This window comes from Hypomesus transpacificus, chromosome 23, assembly GCF_021917145.1.
Source record: "Hypomesus transpacificus isolate Combined female chromosome 23, fHypTra1, whole genome shotgun sequence".
NCBI lineage: Eukaryota > Metazoa > Chordata > Actinopteri > Osmeriformes > Osmeridae > Hypomesus > Hypomesus transpacificus.
In genome coordinates, this window is record NC_061082.1 from 17448298 (window position 1) to 17465412 (window position 17115).

Here is a 17115-nt window from a genome sequence, read left to right on the forward strand (position 1 = left end):
TTGATACAAATTATTTATTTTAATAAAGCATGTAACAGAGCGCTCTGTGACCAGTCCTACCGGACGACCCTTATGAGAGAGTCGTTTGACAGACTGGTAGCGTTCACAATTCACACTTATATATACTTGTCATATACTTATAACATATGGTCATTCTATACAACCAATCAATCAATGTAGCTGTCCCATGTCTCTTTTGTGATTGGCTCACTCCTTAAAACAATACAATCAATCCGTACAATCAGAGTCGAATCAACATTGTCTCCAGACCAACTGTCTCTCCCCCAGGTGATAAGACCTCATGTTGCATTTCTCTCTAGGTCAGGAAGTCATAACTCTAGGCCTGTAGGGTCCCTTTTAAACAAGTGTTAATTAATACAATCAATAACCAGATTAGTCAGTAATGTAAGCATTTACATGTAGTCATTTAGCAGACGCTCTTATCCAGAGCGACTTACAGTAAGTACAGGGACATCCTCCTCGAGGCAAGTAGGGTGAAGTGCCTGCCCAAGGACACAACGTCATTTTGCACGGCCGGGAATCGAACCAACAACCTTCTGATTAATAGCCAGACTCCCTAACCGCTCAGCCATCTGACCCCATTCATCACCTTTCACTTCACAGTTGATGGTGGCTGACATGCTTGTACGGATTCCCCCCAGGTCAAACGTCACAGTGCAGGTGTAGAAGCCTCGGTCCTTGGGCTCGACACGCTTCACAGTCAGACTCTGGTTGCCAGTTCATTAAAGGAACTATCAATTGGGGGTTCAACTGAAACATAAATAATTATGCAAATATCAGAATATAATTTAATTTAATTAAGCAACTTCCAGTGTATGGCTACTATGTATTTGTGTATGGCTACTATGCACTATATATTTCCAGATCATGATTAAAAGTCATTACAGATTTTCTAAAAAACTCTTGTGCCATGTTAGAAAAAACTGGCAAATGGTCACCTCTCCTTTGTAGGGTCCTTTTCAAACAAGTGTTAATTAATACAAACAATGACCTCACTATTCTTCACAATGAAGAAAACAGCTGTTTTATGACTGTATGACTGTATGTCTCCATCTGACCTTTTCAAAAACTTCCCTTCCAGGTCATGAATATAGATTGAAAGGATATAGGAAGTCTCTCCAAATCATTCTGTCCCTTTTGGCAGCAACACCTTTAAAGTCTTTTGAACTCAACTCAATGATATCCCCTTCCTGTATACAGCAACAACTGCCAGAGCATGTATCTTACCAATGAACATAAAAGCTTACAGTTTAACCACTATTAAAACATATTCATCCTACATTTTCCATAACAAAGGTCAACAGTGAGGTTTGATGCACGGTTAAACCCAGAAGTACACCCTGTGGAGTTGTTCCATCTAGCTATTCTGCTGCGTGGGGCGTAGAGGAAGTGTCACTCTTAGAGGAGAGTGTGGTACAAGATTGACGAGAGAAGATAGTCTCTGTATTTCCTGTGAAACAGGCTGAATATGCTTTGCTAGAGGTAATTATGCATGCGCACTCGCTTCTGTCACTCACTTCTGACAACCATTTGGTCACCATGCATATTTGTATCAGAGAGTATGTAGGTCGTGAGGTCGTGTTTTCTGTCTGTGTGTGTGTTCCAGTCCTGGTTTTGTCTCTCTTCTGGTTCCCTGTCTTGTTTCAATCAGCTGTTGTCCGTTCATAATGTGATCCCCTTGCCCTGTATGAATGGCTGCTCCCTATGTCAGTCCTGGTCGCATTGTTGTTGTGTAACGTGAGTAGCTCCTGAGATTCCGTTTGATAAATGCATTTTTTGGTAACTTGCCTGCATTTGGGTCCACCTCCTGCTTTACCACTTGACACACTTTTCACAGAGACACACACATACCTGTTTCTGTGTAGAGGAAGGGGCAGACTCCCCGGAAGCAGAGCACGATGTTGATCTTGAACAGGTAGTAGAAGACCACAGCGGCAGTGAAGTTTAGAGCCAAGCAGCCTAACAGCAGGCCGACAGGAAGCATCAGGTTGGGATCTGTAGAGATGGAGGTTTAATAACTAGGATCAATAAAGAAATAGGTCAGTGAGGTTGAGGTATCAAATACTGTTAATGAGGATTGACCAGTGAGGTAACACTATCATAGTTGGTGTTACATTGTCACGTCAGTGGGTTGGTTGTTTTCTGACCTGCCGGCAGGAGTGTGAACTGTGCCTCCACAAAATGATGGGAACTGTAAACATGACATGAGTAGTTGACATAGAAGTCTTCCTGCTTCACTTCAGAGAACGTCAGCAGGTGATTCAGCCACACACCCTTTTCCCCGTCAACCTGTCTCTGGTCCCTGGTAGGGGAAAAGGAATACACATACTCGTGGATGGATAAATAGATAGATACATGGATGGATGGTTGGGTAGATAAACAGATCGATGAACCTACGGTTGTATTTGGTGAAAGACTCTCCGTGTGGAGTCACTGGGGATGTAGTCATCAGCACCGCTGGCCAGCCAATACACACCCACCCAATGTTCTCCCACACACGGAACAAACACACGACACTCCTTGCTGAAGTTTGACCCTGTAAACACATGAACCCACATGCAAACAAACATATGGTACAAGAAAGGGGAGCAAAACGAAAGTATATCATTGCACAATGCGTGTTGACTGCAACTCACCTAACTCTGCCTTGACCGACTCATTAATAGGCACCACTAGTCTGGGTTGAAGAACATATTCCTCTAAAATGACAAGGAAGTCAAAAACTGTTATTTTATCATGCGCAGAAAGACAACTCCAATGGTTAATGTTAAAAAATGATGACCTGGCTATCAAAATCATGGACAGTTTGCGTACCTGTCTGCATTTTATGATTAGTCTTTATAGTAATGTTAGCATTTATCACCTTTCACTCCACAGTTGATGGTGGCTGACATGCTTGTATGGATTCCCCCCAGGTCAAAGGTCACAGTGCAGGTGTACAAGCCTCTGTCCTTGGGCTCGACACGCTTTACAGTCAGACTCTGGTTGCCATCACGATACATGAACTTGTCGTCTGTTTCAATCGGCTGACAGTCCTGGAGAAGTCCATTAAAGGAACTATCACATGGGGGTTCAACTGAAACTGAGACTTAAATACTAATGCAAATAAAATAACATTTATTATTTATTATTATATTTATTAGCATTTAATTTAATTATGCAATTTGCAGTGTATGGCTACTATGTATTTGTGTGTGGCTACTATGCACTATATATTTCCAGATCATGATGAAGTCATTACAGATTTTCTAGAAAATCTCTTGTGCCATGTTAGAAAAACATGTTGAGTTGCAAGGTTCATACGTCTTACATGGCTACAATCCAGTAATTTTTTGTTCAAGTAAACATAACAAAAATGATAATTTTCACCTTAGGTCTTACCTTGTACCACTTGAAGGAGTAAGAATCTCCTAATTCCCTTTTCATGTTCTTCAAGGGACAGACCAGTTTGTCATTGACCAGGTTCGTCAGGTACTGGATGTATTTATCTGGACGGTCACAGTGTGAGTTGGTTTGGTTTATGATCAGTGAGTTGGTCTGTGAGAAACACTGGGTTGGAGTTCTGATGACCAGAGAACACACAATACTCCATTAGATCATTTTGATGCAGAAGTGCACATCAATCTGATCTGATCAAATGAGTTACTGAACTCCTTCACTAGATGGGATGTCCTTGTCTCACACAAACATACAGTACCAGTTAATTCACATTTACATACCACAAAATGTCCACCATGAAAGAAAATACAAGTTAAGTTGGACGAGGAGGTTGGTACTGTTCAATAGGTACCTCACAACACACAAGTATGTTCCCGTGTCCTGCAGCGAAGCATTGAGGAACCACAGAGTGGTGCCCCTCACAAGAGTTCGTTCTGTATCCTGTCCCAGCTCCAGTGTGTCCTCGCTGTACCAGTGGATGTTGTAGGAGACATTCCAAAAGTCAAACACCTCAGGGGCTACCAGGGTGCAGTTCAACATGGCAGCTTCCCCTACGACTGAGAACGACCGCTTAGACTGCAGGCCATATTCCTTACAGCCCTCTGCAGAGAGGCGGCAGGGGAGATAGAGGGAAGGGAGGTCATTGATGAGTAAACACACATGGACCAGTCCACTGACACAAGAGGGCAATCTTTTGAATTTGTCGAACCTTACGATTATCTCACTTTCTCTCAATTCTTACTGTATGAGGCTTCAATCACCTTATCTGTTACTGTCTCTTTCTCTCCATTGTTTATCAATGTGATATTCACTGTATTACAGTTATGTACAGTGCCCTCCAAAAGTATTGGAACAGTGAGGCCAATTCCTTTATTTTTGCTGTAGACTGAAAACATTTGGGCTTGACATCAAACGATGAATGTGAAACCAGAGATCAACGTTTCAGCTTTTATTTCCAGGTATTTACATCAGGATCTGATGCACAAATTAGAAAATATCACCTTTTTGTTCGAACCCACCCATTTGTCACGTGAGCAAAAGTATTGGAACATATGACTGACAGGTGTGTTTTGTTGCCCAGGTGTGTCATATTACATACATTATTCAATCAATAAATACCACTGAATGTCTACACTCAGGTTCAGATTGGGTAAGATAGGTTTTGTCTATGCAGACTGTATTCAGAGGTGAAAACAACATGAAAACCGGAGCGCTGTCTTTGGGTGAAAAACAAGCAATTGTGAGTCTTAGAGAAGATGGAAAATCAATCAGAGCCATTGCAGAAACATTGGCCATAGCCAGTACAACCATTTGGAATGTCCTGAAGAAGAAGAAAACTACTGGTGTACTAAGTAACAGACGTCGAACAGGTAGACCAAGGAAAACATCAGCAGTTGATGACAGAAACATTGTGAGAGCTGTAAAGAAAGACCCTAAAACAACTGTTAGTGAGATCAGCAACAACCTCCAGATGGCAGGAGTGAAGGTATCACTATCTACTGTTCGCAGAAGACTTCATGAACAAAAGTACAAGGGCTACACCAGAAGATGCAAACCACTCATTAGCAAGAAGAATAGGAAGGCCAGGCTGGAATTTGCCAAAAAGTACAGAGATGAACCTCAAAAATTCTGGGACAAAGTTTTATGGACTGATGAGACAAAGATTAACTTTTACCAAAGTGATGGAAAGGCTAAAGTTTGGAGAAAGAAAGGAACTGCTCATGATCCCAAACACACAAGCTCATCTGTGAAACACGGTGGAGGTAATGTCATGGCTTGGGCTTGCATGGCTTCTTCTAGGACGGGCTCATTAATCTTCATTGAGGATGTAACACATGATGGCAGCAGCAAAATGAACTCGGAAGTCTACAGAAACATTTTGTCTGCCAATCTAAGGAAAGATGCAACCAAACTGATTGGCAGAGCCTTCATCATGCAGCAAGATAACGACCCAAAACACACTGCCAAAACAACAAAGGAGTTCATCAGGGGCAAGAAATGGAAGGTATTAGACTGGCCAAGTCAATCTCCAGACTTAAACCCTATAGAGCATGCATTTTACCTGCTTAAGAGGAGACTGAAGGGAGGAACCCCACAAAACAAACAACAACTGAAAGAGGCTGCAGTGAAAGCCTGGGAAAGCATCAAAAAGGAAGAATGCAAAAGTTTGGTGACGTCAATGGGTCACAGACTTGCTGCAGTTATTGAAAGCAAAGGATTTGCAACTAAATATTAAGTCTTATTCACTTAAATATGTTTTAAGTATATCTGTTCCAATACTTTTGCTCACATGACAAATGGGTGGATTCAAACAAAATGTGATATTTTCTTAGTTGTGCATCAGATCCTGATGTAAATACCTGGAAATAAAAGCTGAAACGTTGATCTCTGGTCTCACGTTCATTATTTGATGTCAAGCCCAAATGTTTTCAGTCTACAGCAAAAATAAAGGAATTCGCCTCACTGTTCCAATACTTTTGGAGGGCACTGTATGTCTGTACTACAGTGGTGACTTGAACAGTTGATTGAAATGATGGTCCTACTTACCACCTGCTGCTGAGGAGCTGCTGATGAGGCTGAGGGCTAAGAGGAGGAGAAAGTTCTGGAGCCAACCCATGTCTGGAAGACAGAAACAGCAATTTCCGGTAATAATGGATATCACCTTAAGTCACACGTGACTACAAAGAAATATGATTTAACAGTGAAGCACAATCTTTTTTTGCGTTCTCCCCAAAACACATGATTGAAACACCTTTGGAAAAATCCTGTCTCATACAAGAAACCATTTACTCTCAATAGAGATGCTGTATAATACAGTAGGCTAGCTCCTAGACTTTGCGTGCGGTCCGCACATTCTCAAGTCTGTCTAAAACTTTCCATGAAGGGCCGCACATTCTCACGTCAAGTAAGTCTTTATACATCACAAAGTGTGCGTGAAAACCAGCGTACGCAAGCTTTTTGTGCGTACGCAACTTTTATACATGAGGCCCCTGGACTTCTGTGTGCTTGCTGCAGGTGCTATTTGGCCAACTCAGAAGAGCGTGGGGACATGGAATTCTTTAGGCATCGGTTTGTGTTTTTGATTAAACTGCTTTGATTTTACAAGCGCCGATTGGGGTAATTCCTGCGTAAATTTTTTCCGGGATTATCAATCTAAATGAATGCACTGACTAAAAAAGTAAATAGTTGACTTTTGATTTTACTGGGGCACAGCAGATTTATACTGGGACACGTGCCCCAGTAAAAAGGGTCTAACAACGCCCCTGCTTCCCATTGTTACCATGCAAGAATATAACTACCCACAGGTTCCTGAAACCTTCCAGGAAACAGCCCAAGAAAAACGCCAAAGTACTTTTAACAAAACATCCCAAGGTTTGACAAATCCAGATACACGATTCAACCCTTAAAGAAAAAGTATTTAAATATTGTTTAAATCATGATGGCTACTCTTTCATTTTCTCTGGCAGACATCTTACCGTGTTCAAGAGTTGACGGGATCATTGACAGGATCAGTAGAAAAAGAATGCCGATGTAAACCTCCTGCATTATAGTCAACACCTGTGGAAGGAGACAATATCAATGGATGCCATGTTGCTCATGTGTGTAATTGTGAAGACTAAACCTTCTGTGTTTGATCATGTATAGGCTACCAAAGGATTTGGAAACTTCTTGTCATTTCAGCAATGTCTAGGACTTCCAAACAACAACCCAGGGGAAGTGAAACTGCAAAAGATGTAATAGGGTGATTTAATATACCATTCTGAAAGTGTTACAGATCAAAGGGATCATGATTCAATTGTTAACATAGTAAATACTGTTTGAGAACATTTTCATTTGAAGGCTACCTGTTAAAGATTTCAGATCTGTGATCTGTTTGTTAAACCCTTTTGAGAGATCTATTGGTTTAACCCTTTTGAGAGATCTGTTGGTTTGGTCTTTTTCGAAGGAACTGGTCCGTGGTTGGTTGGTTATGTCTGCGAGGTCTGAAGTGGGAGCGCTTGGCGAGATGCTTCATTTTTCGGTGGAGCTACCGGAGAGAAAACAGCATTGTTGTCTGAGTTTATCATTTCTATCTCGCATTTCCAGGCTGTAACAAAGACGGACTAAGTTATTGTCCTCATGCCCTCGGTTCTTACAAGAAAGGAAAATCCAATGACCACCACAATCCTAGCTCTACCGATGCACATCGATCCAGTAGGCCTGGGCGATATATACAATAAAATGACATCTCGATTTTGTCAAAAGATTTAATGATATTTGATATATATCTCGATATGTTTGCATTTTTTATTGATTTGTTTATTTTATTTTAATTTATTTCAGTGTTATTTAAATAATTAAAAAACATGGTTTTCTTTTTCCCCCATTGGAAAACAACAAAAACTATTCAGATAGAACAGCTATTGTTACAAAGTACAAAATGTGTAGTGCAAATTTAAGCAGTTGCCATTGCATGGTACTTGCAACGTGACAAAATGGACCTCACATGGAACAATTCATGCAGAGGTCCTTATGTGACAGGACAAAAAGAGAGCAAAAGAGAGTGCCTGTGCGCGTGCAATTTTCAGTTTGTTCACATCAGGTCTGGACTGGGACTGGAAAACGGCCCGGGACTTTGAAATGCAGACCGGCCTACGACCATGTGATATTATTCTTATATATGTATATATATTTTTTGCATTATGACCGGCCGTTCGGGATATCTCCCGACTCTCCCGACGGCCAGTCCGACCTCTTTGTGAGCATGTGCACAACAATGTCTGTGTGTGTTTGTGTGTTTCTGTGTGTGTGTAAACACATAGGGGAGCCAGACGGTGATCTTAAAACACGAGCAACACAAGGACCAGTAATACAAAATATATATATATTATATATATGAAATATTTTAAATATAAAATATAGAAGATATTTTCAAATTAATACAACATTATCGCTAATATTCGATATATCGCCCAGCCCAAATCTCCTGGAATCTGTATATGTGTGTGTCTCACCATCAACTTAATCACTGACTGCATCATGGGCACTGTACACTAGTTTAGCTGAATGTTGTACAATCAACATAACAATACAATGCTCATATCTGAACAGTGAAAGTGCACCACAATGTGTGTGTATGTAGTGTTGCTTTCGTCAACAAAAATTATGACTAAATATCGTCGTCATCAAACCTTTACCAAGTGACAAAAACGAGGAGATGCAACGTAAATGCTGGTGATGTGACATTGACAAGCTACTGTGTGTGTGTATTTGGTTTTGAGAGAGTCTAAAGTGGGTTCTTACTACCTGATGACTGCATGTGTACCAAGCATCCCTTGTTGGCCAAATTCTGTAGCTAGTTTTGTCATTTACATAGCAATCACAGTGAACTGAATTTGGCATCAACAACATGACTTTGAAAACCTTATTCTAGACTAATAGGCCTACATTAAACAAATGGTTTTGGCATTGACATGCTTCTCGAGACTACTGCTTAGACTACTTCTGTTTTGATAAAAAAGAGACTGAAATAAAATTGTCATTGACTTAAACTAGATTAAATGTCATCAGTTTTCGTTGACTAAAACTAGACAAAACTGTCATCAGTGACAGAAAATAGTCACGCAAAAGTCTGACTTAAATAAGACTAAAATGTCCAGACTTTTAGTCGACTGAAACTTGACTAGAGTAAAAAGAGTATGAACGTGACTAAAACTTATAAAAACTAAAATGACAGCTTGACACAAAGACTACACTAAAACTCAAATGAAAACAGGCTGCCAAAAACAACATTATGTGTATGTACACTGTGGATATTTACACCTCCTGAAATGTGCGTGAAAGTGGACAGTTAAATAATTTTCAAGAGCCAAACGTTCTTTTGGGGTCCGATTGGAATAACGTAAGGGTAATACACCAATTATCACCCTACGTCACACAACTGTCAAGCAGGCTCAACTGCGCATGTCGGTTGCAAAAGACGAACTTCTCCCCGGTTTATTACACTTGGAGTGTCGATCAGGTCATCATATATCTCTGGCCACTGGATTGCAGGGCTTGATATTAACTTTTTGAGGCTCTTGGCCTTTGGACAAATACATTTACGTTTCACTTGTGTATGCACAAAAGTCACTTGACCCCGGACACCCTTAAATAGCCTGACCAAGTGATCGGGCAAAACTAGCCTAGCTAACGGAGGTTTGCTTTCTCAGGCAAATGACGAATGAAACAGTCTCGGTTAAAGAAATCCGAGATGCTGGCTATCTTCATCAGGTTTGTATCTACATTAGGCAGTCCTCCCTGACGTTTCTGGAATGGAGTGAAATACAACATTGTGCACACGGCCAGTGAGCGAGTCTGACTAAGGCTAACGTCAAAACAGTGTAATGGGGACGCAGACTCACTCAGATTGCCAGTTTAAACTAATCAGAAAAATAATCGGACCAGCTGGCTAAAAGCAGAATTCCCATATCTCTTGAAAGCTGCCCTGCTTGACTTTTTAGATGTACCAGTGACTGTAAAACTGTAAAATTATGAACTTTGTGACATAACGTGTGTGAAGACATGGTTGCCGCTTGACTATGCAGTCTGTACCGGGCGACATTCTCACTCAAATTTCAAGGCTTTTGTGACCCAAATCAAAATTCTGATGCGAGAAATCAATGGGTGATCGCTTTCTCTCTTAAAGGCTGTCCTCTTCGACCTTTATGGTCTTTTTAAATCTAACTATTTGTATTATCCGTGTGGTCCTTTTGCCATTTTAAATGCTATCCTTTCCCGGTTTTCTGCAACCACGTTGCGCGCGCATCCCGAATGTTTACAAACAAATAATTGGTCTATAACCAAACTGCATTTGCAAATCATCGACTCACGTAACATTCTCTTTGACGGTGCGTGTCCACAACAACGGAGCCGGCGGAGTGTTAAACGCTAGCATTGGCCAATCAGATTGTGTTCTTGTTTCTTGTAACGTAGCAACAGTTGGTCATGCTCAACATTTCTAGGTTTCAGTTTCAAGATGGATGAGAAACTTATCGTGTGTAGATGCACACCCAGTCCTGTTCAGAACAAAGTTCTGTGGAAATGTAAGACCCTTTTTAGAGTCGAAAGAGTTGGAATTATTGTGAATTCTTATTATCTTAAATACGTTTTAGTGCCTTAACGTGTTAAAACAATGTTTATTTACTGTATTCTTGACACATCATTATTGTTTCATTTGAGGTAGTTCATAAAGAAAGTGACTTTCTTAGTTTTTTCATTCATTCAATATTTTGCATAATAATAAAGAAATGTATTAATTGTTATCCAGTGAAATTTGTGATTCATTAGCGAGGGGGTTTAACACTTTTGCAAGGCACTGTATCAATGTCACATTCTCATTGGGGGCTGAACCACCCTAAAGGTCTGAGAATCGCCCCTGGCCAACCAATGACAGCTTGGATATCTAAAGGTTTGATGGTAATATTAAATCATTCCGATATCTCTGGGCGTCGAAGGGAGGAGGTGGGATATTTTGGTTTGAATCGTGTCAAAATGAAGCAAAAATAGGTAGCTTTGCGCAACTTGCCTATCCTGACTTTAACTGTTACCTTCATTTTCAGGTCAACTCAGACCTTCACAACTGGCTGCAAGGAGCTCCTGGCTGCCTGCCTGAACGTCTCCACCTATGGGCTGAGCCACGAAGGAACTGTTTTTTTTTCAAAAACCAGGAAAATTTAATGTCAAAATTCAGAGTTCCAAGATTGGCAAAAGGGATGTTTTTCTTATTAGCAGTACTGTATGTGCCTTTTCTCCTGTCGATTTTGACCGTTTGTGAACTGTGTTAAACTCAGTCTCATTTACCATGCTTTGTGGGTGTGACTTTTTTCTGTGTCATCCTCATTCATTTATGACTGATGTGAAGTGTTTGATAATTTATTTTGCTGGGGCACAACATTTTTTACAATAGAACAAAGTTCTTCAATGACAAACAAGTACACCAGATTGATAAATTTAACTTAATAGTAATTCAACAATGTACAATTTATTTTCTCCAGCAGATGCATGCCCCAGGACCCCCGTGGAAAGTCTGAGGTTCTGTGACTGTCCAATGCAGAGTGTTATGAACACACATTCACAGTGATTTAGTGATTAGTAGTCCAGGGATCTTCAGGAAGAATTGCTGTCAGAATCTCAATTCATCCATCCCTCCGTCTGTCAATTTGTCAGTCCATCCCTTCATTACTCTATGTATCCGTCCATTCATTTATCTATACCTCATTTCAGTCATCCATCTTTCCTGCTCCAGTGTTCTGGCACGGGGGGATTTACACGTTCCCCAGTGTTTCCCTCTCAGAACATGGCGTCCTCTTGCCCCTGACTGGCATGTGATACCTCAGCTCCTTCCAAAACCGTGACGACGGGCACAGAGGGGGTGTCGCCAGGCCTTGCACCCCCTCCTGCCTCTCCTCCTCCCCACTTGCCAGACTCCACCCCCCTGGCCTCCTGGTGGTTTTGCGGGCCGTGTGGTTCTTACGGACACGCACGACGCCCTGCTTCTTCCGTAGCTGGCGTAGCGAGGGTGGGAGGACGGCCAGTTGGGCAGGGTGGAGCTCCTCCAGCTCCAGCAGCACCACACGCAGACTGCCCTCCAGCAGGGCGTGGTGCATGGCCGTCTCTCGCTCGTACCAATGCTGCCACGCCTCAGAGACAACGCTGACATCACTGCTGCTGAATGAGGAGGCGGAATAGAGAAGCAGGAGACGTCGGCTGGCCCGTATCCTCTCCTCCATCACGTCTACCACAGCTAGAGGGAAGGAGGGAGGAAAACAGGTCATATTAGGTTTATTTGAAAGGAAGATGTCCTGTTATGTTGTGCTGTATCTGAAGAAAAGCAATAGAAACATAATGTGACAGAATTGGTGTACAGTAGTGGTATATTTAGTTATCAGACTCCTGATGGGTCCTTGTTCTATTCCACATGACTTACCCTCCCCCGGTAGGTTGTCTCGCCCCGGTATGAAGAGTTTGTAGCCACACTTTCCCTCCAGCACCTGGGGCATCGTGTGGAGGGCAAACCCCTCCAACTCCTTGTTGGCTCTGTCTCCAAACAGCCGAGGATACGCCACATAGGCGTCGTACAGCTTCCCATCAGCGTCTAACACAGAAAGACAGGGGGCGCCAAAAACACTGGAGGTTAGGGACCTCAGGGAGGGGAATCCTGGTTTAACTTGCGGCCAGCGATTTTGTACTGAAAACACCATGGTGCACCCATCAGTGTGCAACAATATGGGCAAAATAATACCTATGTTACTGTGTACAAGGTCAACAGTGAGGTTTGATGCATGGTTAAACCCAGAAGTACACCCTGTGTAGTTGTCCCATCTAGCTATTCTGCTGACTGGGGTGTAGAGGAAGTGTCACTCTTAGAGGAGAGTGTGGTACAAGATTGACGAGAGAAGATTGTCTCTGTATTTCCTGTGAAACAGGCTGACTATGCTTTGCTAGAGGTAATTATGCATGCACACTCGCTTCTGTCACTCACTTCTGACAACCATGTGGTCACCATGCATATTTGTATTAGAGAGTATGTAGGTCGTGAGGTCGTGTTTTCTGTTTCTGTGTGTGTGTTCCAGTCCTGGTTTTGTCTCTCTTCTGGTTCCCTGTCATGTTTCAATCAGCTGTTGTCTATTCATGTGATCTCCCTGCACTGTATAAATGGCTGCTCCCTATGTCAGTCCTGGTCGCATTGTTGTTGTGTAACGTCTGTATTCCGTTTGATAAATGCATTTTTTGGTAACTTGCCTGCATTTGGGTCCACCTCCTGCCTTACCACTTGACACACTTTTCAAAGACACACACACACACATACCTGTTTCTGTGTAGAGGAAGGGGCAGACTCCTCGGAAGCAGAGCATGATGTTGATCTTGAACAGGTAGTAGAAGACCACAGCGGCAGTGAAGTTTAGAGCCAAGCAGCCTAACAGCAGGCCGACAGGAAGCATCAGGTTGGGATCTGTAGAGACGGAGGTTTAATAACTAGGATCAATAAAGAAATAGGTCAGTGAGGTTGAGGTATCAAATACTGTTAATGAGGATTGACCAGTGAGGTAACACTATCGTAGTTGGTGTTACATTGTCACGTCAGTGGGTTGGTTGTTTTCTGACCTGCCGGCAGGAGTGTGAACTGTGCCTCCACAAAATTATGGGAACTGTAAACATGACATGAGTAGTTGACATAGAAGTCTTCCTGCTTCACTTCAGAGAACGTCAGCAGGTGATTCAGCCACACACCCTTTTCCCCGTCAACCTGTCTCTGGTCCCTGGTAGGGGAAAAGGAATACACGTACTCATGGATGGATAAATAGATAGATACATGGATGGATGGATGGATGGTTGGGTAGATAGACTGATCGATGAACCTACGGTTGTATTTGGTGAAAGACTCTCTGTGTGGAGTCACTGGGGATGTAGTCATCAGCACCGCTGGCCAGCCAATACACACCCACCCAATGTTCTCCCACACATGGAACAAACACACGACACTCCTTGCTGAAGTTTGACCCTGTAAACACATGAACCCACATGCAAACAAACATATGGTACAAGAAAGGTGAGCAAAACTAAAGTATATCATTGCACAATGCGTGTTGACTGCAACTCACCTAACTCTGCCTTGACCGACTCATTAATAGGCACCACTAGTCTGGGTTGAAGAACATATTCCTCTAAAATGACAAGGAAGTCAAAAACTGTTATTTTATCATGCGCAGAAAGACAACTCCAATGGTTAATGTTAAAAAATGATGACCTGGCTATCAAAATCATGGACAGTTTGCGTACCTGTCTGCATTTTATGATTAGTCTTTATAGTAATGTTAGCATTTATCACCTTTCACTCCACAGTTGATGGTGGCTGACATGCTTGTACGGATTCCCCCCAGGTCAAAGGTCACAGTGCAGGTGTACAAGCCTCTGTCCTTGGGCTCGACACGCTTTACAGTCAGACTCTGGTTGCCATCACGATACATGAACTTGTCGTCTGTTTCAATCGGCTGACAGTCCTGGAGAAGTCCATTAAAGGAACTATCACATGGGGGTTCAACTGAAACTGAGACTTAAATACTAATGCAAATAAAATAACATTTATTATTTATTATTATATTTATTAGCATTTAATTTAATTATGCAATTTGCAGTGTATGGCTACTATGTATTTGTGTGTGGCTACTATGCACTACATATTTCCAGATCATGATGAAGTCATTACAGATTTTCTAGAAAATCTCTTGTGCCATGTTAGAAAAACATGTTGAGTTGCAAGGTTCATACGTCTTACATGGCTACAATCCAGTAATTTTTTGTTCAAGTAAACATAACAAAAATGATAATTTTCACCTTAGGTCTTACCTTGTACCACTTAAAGGAGTAAGAATTTCCTAATTCCCTTTTCATGTTCTTCAAGGGACAGACCAGTTTGTCATTGACCAGGTTCGTCAGGTACTGGATGTATTTATCTGGACGGTCACAGTGTGAGTTGGTTTGGTTTATGATCAGTGAGGTGGTCTGAGAGAAACACTGGGTTGGAGTTCTGATGACCAGAGAACACACAATACTCCATTAGATCATGTTGATGCAGAAGTGCACAGCAATCTGATCTGATCAAATGAGTTACTGAACTCCTTCACTAGATGGGATGTCCTTGTCTCACACAAACATACAGTACCAGTTCATTTCTATTTCCATAGCACAAAATGTCCACCATGAAAGAAAATACTAGTTAGGGTTGACGAGGAGGTTGGTACTGTTCAATAGGTACCTCACAACACACAAGTATGTGCCCGTGTCCTGCAGCGAAGCATTGAGGAACCACAGAGCGGTGCCCCTCACAAGAGTTCGTTCTGTATCCTGTCCCAGCTCCAGTGTGTCCTCGCTGTACCAGTGGATGTTGTAGGAGACATTCCAAAAGTCAAACACCTCAGGGGCTACCAGGGTGCAGTTCAACATGGCAGCCTCCCCTACGACTGAGAACGACCGCTTAAAGTGCAGGCCATATTCCTTACAGCCCTCTGCAGAGAGGCGGCAGGGGAGATAGAGGGAAGGGAGGTCATTGATGAGCAAACACACATGGACCAGTCCACTGACACAAGAGGGCAATCTTTTGAATTTGTCGAACCTTACGACTATCTCACTTTCTCTTAATTCTTACTGTACGAGGCTTCAATCACTTTCTGTTTCTGTTTCTTTCTCTCCACTGTTTATCAATGTGATATTCACTGTATTACAGTTATTTATGTCTGTATTACAATGGTGACTTGAACAGTTGATTGAAATGATGGTCCTACTTACCACCTGCTGCTATGGAGCTGCTGATGAGGCTGAGGGCTAAGTGGAGGAGAAAGTTATGGAGCCAACCCATGTGTGGAAGACAGAAACAGCAATTTCCGGTAATAATGGATATCACCATAAGTCACACATGACTACAAAGAAATATGATTTAACAGTGAAGCACAATCTTTTTTTGCGTTCTCCCCAAAACACATGATTGAAACACCTTTAGAAAAATCCTGTCTCATTCAAGAAACCATTTACTCTCAATAGAGATGTTGTAGCTACAGTACGTCCGTCATTTATAAAACACTTATAAGTCGGTAGTAGAATGCCTGTATGAGCTTCTGGCAGGTGAAAGTCCATGCATGAGAGCCGGACTCCTCCCATTGACTTCTTAAAAATAATCCTACCACAACCGCAAGAGTCGGATATCTTATAGAAAAAACTCACATTATTGTAAAGTAAAATCGTATATTACATTTGGTCGGGCAAGTGGATTTTAAAATAGGACAGTAGCAGACGCCCGAAAATTATCAGCATCTGGCATCCTAGCAGGGCCGTACCTAATCATAATATTTATCCCCCCAATATTCAAATCTGGTCAAAATGTCCCCCCCGATATATTAATACAAATATAAATAAAATATAAATGTGCTACGCTACGACAGGCAACCACGCACGCTGTCCGAAATTATCATAAAACATTTAATCATATTTATAACTACATTCATACTACTATACACTATTCATACTACTACACGTTAAATTCCCCAGCTCATTATAAAATACCTTGAAAGATGTCCAGAAGTCTCATTTTCTTTACCAAAGTTATAACAGAAAAGGCTACTAATAATGGATATGAATAGGAAACCAAGTCACAACCAAAAAACGTTTGTAGCCAATAACATCTAGTTTGGAAGTTACACCATCCAACACAGAACTCAGCGGCCGATGAAAAACCATAGTGATAAACTTTCCACTTCAAACGTCGAAGCTAATTGGAATGTCTTTAAGGCTGTCTCCCGTCGCACGCTGTTTCTCGACACCCGATGAACTGTGTTTGTTTCGAACTCAAATATGCTCATTGTAAATCATGATAACAGTTCCAGTATTTAACTTCTAAATTGTAAGCGATTCAAAAGCGCACCTCGGACTACTCCCTCAGTAATGTATAGATTGAGTAGGCCAGTGCTTCTTATTTGGCACGATTTCGATTTGTGTGTCTGAAAAGGAAACCTTTGACAGGTTTTGTCCATTATTAGCCTAGCTTCACGCGGCTTAATGTCGGCGACGGTGTCTGTGAACAACGAGAATAATCACTGAATCTATGTACAATTTTTATTACATAACTGTTGCTTAACCTTATTT

At 41.8% G+C, this 17115-nt stretch overlaps 2 protein-coding genes across 5 annotated transcripts; both read right to left on the reverse strand.

Annotated features, from left to right (window-relative positions):
• On the reverse strand, window positions 1–7196 carry LOC124485726 (interleukin-1 receptor type 2-like). 3 transcript variants are annotated; one of them, XM_047047489.1, is made up of 11 exons: window positions 7110–7196; window positions 6936–7017; window positions 6007–6078; window positions 3812–4061; window positions 3403–3583; window positions 2885–3056; window positions 2658–2720; window positions 2419–2557; window positions 2169–2323; window positions 1873–2016; window positions 1–771 (listed from the first exon to the last, which is right to left on the reverse strand). In XM_047047489.1, exons 2-11 carry the CDS (start codon window positions 7003–7005, stop codon window positions 722–724), a joined length of 1296 nt encoding a protein of 431 aa, XP_046903445.1. In that variant the 5' UTR covers window positions 7006–7017; window positions 7110–7196; the 3' UTR covers window positions 1–721. The 3 variants fall into 3 exon arrangements, with proteins under 3 accessions (XP_046903445.1, XP_046903442.1, XP_046903444.1); XM_047047486.1 differs by having other exon boundaries at window positions 3391–3583; XM_047047488.1 differs by having other exon boundaries at window positions 3391–3583; window positions 6936–7196.
• Window positions 7197–11336: 4140 nt separating this feature from the next.
• LOC124484994 (interleukin-1 receptor-like 1) lies at window positions 11337–16980 on the reverse strand. 2 transcript variants are annotated; one of them, XM_047046188.1, is made up of 11 exons: window positions 16537–16980; window positions 15766–15801; window positions 15236–15485; window positions 14827–15007; window positions 14309–14480; window positions 14082–14144; window positions 13843–13981; window positions 13585–13739; window positions 13289–13432; window positions 12407–12574; window positions 11337–12223 (listed from the first exon to the last, which is right to left on the reverse strand). In XM_047046188.1, the coding sequence occupies exons 1-11, from the start codon at window positions 16559–16561 to the stop codon at window positions 11745–11747; spliced, it is 1812 nt and encodes a 603-aa protein (XP_046902144.1). In that variant the 5' UTR covers window positions 16562–16980; the 3' UTR covers window positions 11337–11744. The 2 variants fall into 2 exon arrangements, with proteins under 2 accessions (XP_046902144.1, XP_046902143.1); XM_047046187.1 differs by having other exon boundaries at window positions 15766–16979.
• Window positions 16981–17115: the final 135 nt, after the last annotated feature.